The sequence below is a fragment of the Lupinus angustifolius genome, chromosome LG11 (assembly GCF_001865875.1).
Source record: "Lupinus angustifolius cultivar Tanjil chromosome LG11, LupAngTanjil_v1.0, whole genome shotgun sequence".
Taxonomy (NCBI): domain Eukaryota; kingdom Viridiplantae; phylum Streptophyta; class Magnoliopsida; order Fabales; family Fabaceae; genus Lupinus; species Lupinus angustifolius.
Window position 1 is genome coordinate 33,218,204 of NC_032019.1, and position 4,557 is coordinate 33,222,760.

The window sequence follows — 4,557 nt, forward strand, 5'->3', positions numbered from 1 at the left end:
ATGACTACCCCTTCTTCCAACTCCTCCAATGAACATGGACAGAGCACCATCACCCAAAGAAGAACACTACAATGGGGTATCATTCTTTGGGCTGAAACCTTCTCATGCTTCTCCATCCTCTTCACCCTTTGCTTCTTTGGTAAGCGAACCAATTCTTCTTCTTTATTCTTATTTGGAAGGGAAGAGGAAAATTGCACAATTGTCGGGATTCGACCTATGGAATCGAGTTTTCACACTTTATGTCTACAACTCTACCAACTGAGCAACTCGAAACTTTTATTATTAAATAAAATCTTGGCCGATAATGGCGTGTGTTACTAAGTAAGATTTAAGGTTCGAGTCGTGTGAATTAGCAAAAGAAAGCATTTTGAAATGATGCGGTTGGAGTAGATGTTATAGTAATAATTTATTTGTCACAATTACAAAGAATGTAGTGAATGCAGCTGCAAACTAAATCAAGATGAGATTCTGAATGTTGCAGCAAAACCTATAACTGTGATTGAAGGTGGTAATTAAAAAGGATAGGATTATCAATCCGATCCTAAAATTGTACAGTGTTAATAAATTAGTTAGTTCTTGATTAAATAGTTAGGGACTGAATGCTACTTAGGTTACATATCTTCAAGAACTATGTCCAATATTGTAGATATGGTTGTATGAATTTGTTCTTCATGTTGCATTTTCCTTTTCTCTCTTTTGTTTTTTGGATTCTGAAATAACATTTCTACATTAAGTTGCAATGACAATGATACTTGGGGTTTATGGGTCGAGGAACCATGTACTTGGACCAGAATCTTCGCTCGTGTTTCAACCCAGCCCTTTGTTTGTACAATACGTGAAGGTCAGTTTCAGTTACTGCATATCATTGTTATTTGTTTTGGATTTGTAGTTAGCAGCATTGTAATGGTTTGTTTTGCATTAGGTAGAGAACTTAGAGTCAAAGCCAGGACCTATGCTGTATGGTTCATATACATATCCACCTCCTGATATGGTCACTACTTGGGCACAAACTCTTAATGTAGCTATTCTCTCTAACTCACATAAGGCAAGTATATACATACATTTCTCTATATTTTCATAATTGAGGACTATTATACTCAAGGTTATAACTTGTGATTATGATTGCAATCAGGCTGTGTTTATAGTAATTGTTAGAAATTGCACGAGGTTGCAATGCGGTTGTAGAGACAACAAAATCTGCAATATTGTGCCCACAATTGCAGCCGTGGATCGTTAGAACCTTGTACTTGATCTTATTATTGAAGTCATGGAGTTGTTTTAATAATACCTATTTTTTATGTGTTTGCCAGGAGTGGATATATTATCTAAATAAAGGGTCTGAAGTAAATATTTCATATCGCTTGAGCTCCAAGAGATCCTCCATTTTCCTTGTAATTGGAAAAGGTAATCCTTCTAGGAGAGATTTTAGTGGTTTCTATTTTCCATTTTGCGAGTTTCTTTCTTATGGAACTACCACACATTCTTTACTTACCATTTTGCCAGTATCTCACATCATTGTTTAATGAAGGCCATGGAAGCAATTTCTCTCTGATTTAATATCAGAATCAGTTTGTGTAAGACCAATGCCTAAAGGTTGAGATGGAAGATATACACATAACATAAGTTTGCTTCAGTAGATATTTCAGTGGTTTCTATTTTCCATTTTTTGAGTTTCTGTAGCATGAGTTTGCTTCAGTAGAACTTCCTTCAAAGCCTCTTACTGATCTGTGAATGCAAGACAAAACAGATAATATGTATAACTTCTTCATAAGACAAAGCCTTTTAGACAACCCCGTTGTGTCACTTTTCTAAAGTTATCTATTTTCTTACTGAACAAAACAAAACCTGGCATAGCATTCGTGGCAGGACTTTTTTCTAGTTCTTCCATCATACTTGGAGCAGCTCTTTAGTTACTTGTAAAAAGTATACACAACACAATTTGTAAAGGCAATGTATCGCGAAGCTCAAGAATTTACCCGAATTGAGATAGTTGATTTGAGTTTGTCCCTAAGACCTTAATTCTGAGGCTGAGTTTCACCTATCATAGACATTAGTCATTACTCAAAATTATCTTTGCAATATCCTTACTGGTTTTAGTCACATAACTATTTTTTGTTTATATTCTTTATGTTACTGCATAATTGCAAATTCATGGTTATTATTTTAGGTCATACCAAATATTGGCATGCTATACTGTGCTTAGTAAACATGTTACTTTGAGACTCTTTTTTGCAGAGGTTGAAGGCCTAACTGAGTGGTTGGAGCACCCAACATATCCTAACACAACTCTGTCATGGAACGTGATCCACGGTAAGAGTAAGATGGTGGTAAAAAAACAACATTTGGGTTCATAATATCCTATTTTGATGGTTTTTCATTTGCAGGAACTGGTATTATTACGCAAGAAATATTCAAGTCGTCGAGCTATTATGTGGCATTGGGTAGTTTTAATGAGGAGGAGGCGGAGGTATTTCAGCAATCCTATATGATACTTGCTAACTGGCACTCAAGGATTCCAACTATAGAGAGTTTATATTTGAAAATACAACTTCTTAATTTTCATAGCATCGAATACAATTTTCCAGTACAATTATATTACTTTTTGCTCCTTAACCAAGGCACTAGTTAGCACTTAACATTCTCCTTCTTTATAATCTGTAATAGAGAATATGAATATATTTCAATTCCCTTGCTTTTTATTGGTTATTTATGCTTTCTTTTTTGGTTTAGAGCACATCCAATGATGATTGGTTTGTCAAACTGTCCTATGGACCAAGATGGGTGACATATATTATTGGCATAGGTATACTCTTCAAATTACTTTATGTTACAAATCTTATATAGTTTCACATGTTACCATTTCTGATACATATCTCCCTACAGTTGGAGTGACTTTGCTTATGTTTTGGTGCTTCAACTTCTTGAGCAAGTTCCGATATGCCCATGAAGATAGAGGAGTTAGATATGAGGAACCAGCACCTCAGAGAGACCATTTGCTTTCAAGTTCTGGCTCATCATATGATTCAATGTCACAGGGTGATGAAGATCTTGACTTTACCATTGATGGGATGTCTTTAGGGGATGATGAAGCCAGTAATAATAGCCGTCGGCTTTGCGCAATTTGTTTTGATGCTCCAAGGGAATGCTTCTTCCTTCCATGTGGTCATTGTGTGGCTTGTTTTGCATGTGGAACTAGGTACTTCATTGTTACTACTTCAAACTAACACTACTAAATTCCTAGACCAATTTTGTTTGATGATAGTTTCCATATCTGAATTAGTGCCATTTTCACTTTCTAAAGCTTTTGGAAATGCCTCTTGGCTATGGCTATGAAACGGGAGTTGGAGAGTTAGTTGGTAGGACTATTCAAATGTGAGAAATGCTAACAACACACTTAGTTTCTTTAACACACTTTTTATTGGGTGGAGTTCATATTTTTTGGGGTACTATTGAGGGTATACCTTCACCTTATGGGTAATGAACTAATCCCTTTCGGGGTGCGTGACTGCACCTCCCAACAAGTGTCATTCCCAGGAATCGAACCCTTGACGTTTTGGTTATTCTAAGGATCTAACAGAGCCTTATACCAACTAAAAAGAGTGTGTTACTGGTTCAAATATACACTCCTCTAGTCATTTTTCCGTGATATTTTCCTATAGTATTTTTGCAACAATTCACCAACTAGCACAATGTCCAAGAATAAGAGTAAATTAGTATAATGGTTTGTTCAAAAATCTGGTTCCCATTTACTGAAGATGGTTTTTGACATGCAAATTAAAATATGTTTAGCCACTTTGCTAATATTTATTCTATAGATCATATTTATTCTTGTGATGTATTTCCAATATTATCTTTGCAGGATAGCAGAGGCTTCTGGCACTTGCCCTGTTTGTAGGAGGAACATGAAGAAGGTGAGGAAGATTTTTACTGCATGATTTGATGAGTGCACCAGTACCATATAATGTACATATTATTTTCCGACACCGTGTAAGAATTTTTTACATTATCAACACATGAATGGTTCACCGTGTAAATGTTATTACCCTGACAGTGTATAGATACAATTTCTTATTTTCCCGACAATCATGAATGATGATCAAGCTAACTAGATGCGCTGATGCAAAGATAATTACATGAAAATTGGACATTTGGGGTGTAGTATTAGTGGATTATAAATTTGATTGTAGTCATTCTTCTACTTTATAAGTTAGACATAAACCATTTCATAATGCAAAGAGTTCTGTTACTTGAATACAGCATTTTGTTCACACTTGCATACTGATACGGTATATGAATTGTAGCTTTGGTAAATAATACTTCTTCAGTTGTAGAAAAATAATAATATGCAGTGAATAATATTCACTCAAGTTATTTTAGCCATTGCGTCACACAAGTGTTGTATTTGTAGCCTAAAAGTAACATCTTTTTAGGAAAAATGTTCATACAATCTTAGAAGCCATAGTTTGTTTAACATTCCTCATAAAGGAAGTAGATTGTGTTGGAAGTAATTCAGCTTTTGAAGAATTTTAGAGACTTACTAAAATTAGAAACTTTAGT

At 35.1% G+C, this 4,557-nt stretch overlaps 1 protein-coding gene across 1 annotated transcript; it reads left to right on the forward strand.

Annotated features, from left to right (window-relative positions):
* Positions 1–3,935, forward strand: LOC109359922. Its single transcript, XM_019604617.1, has 9 exons — positions 1–139; positions 735–841; positions 923–1,045; positions 1,311–1,404; positions 2,236–2,310; positions 2,385–2,467; positions 2,731–2,803; positions 2,884–3,196; positions 3,860–3,935. The coding sequence occupies exons 1-9, from the start codon at positions 1–3 to the stop codon at positions 3,933–3,935; spliced, it is 1,083 nt and encodes a 360-aa protein (XP_019460162.1).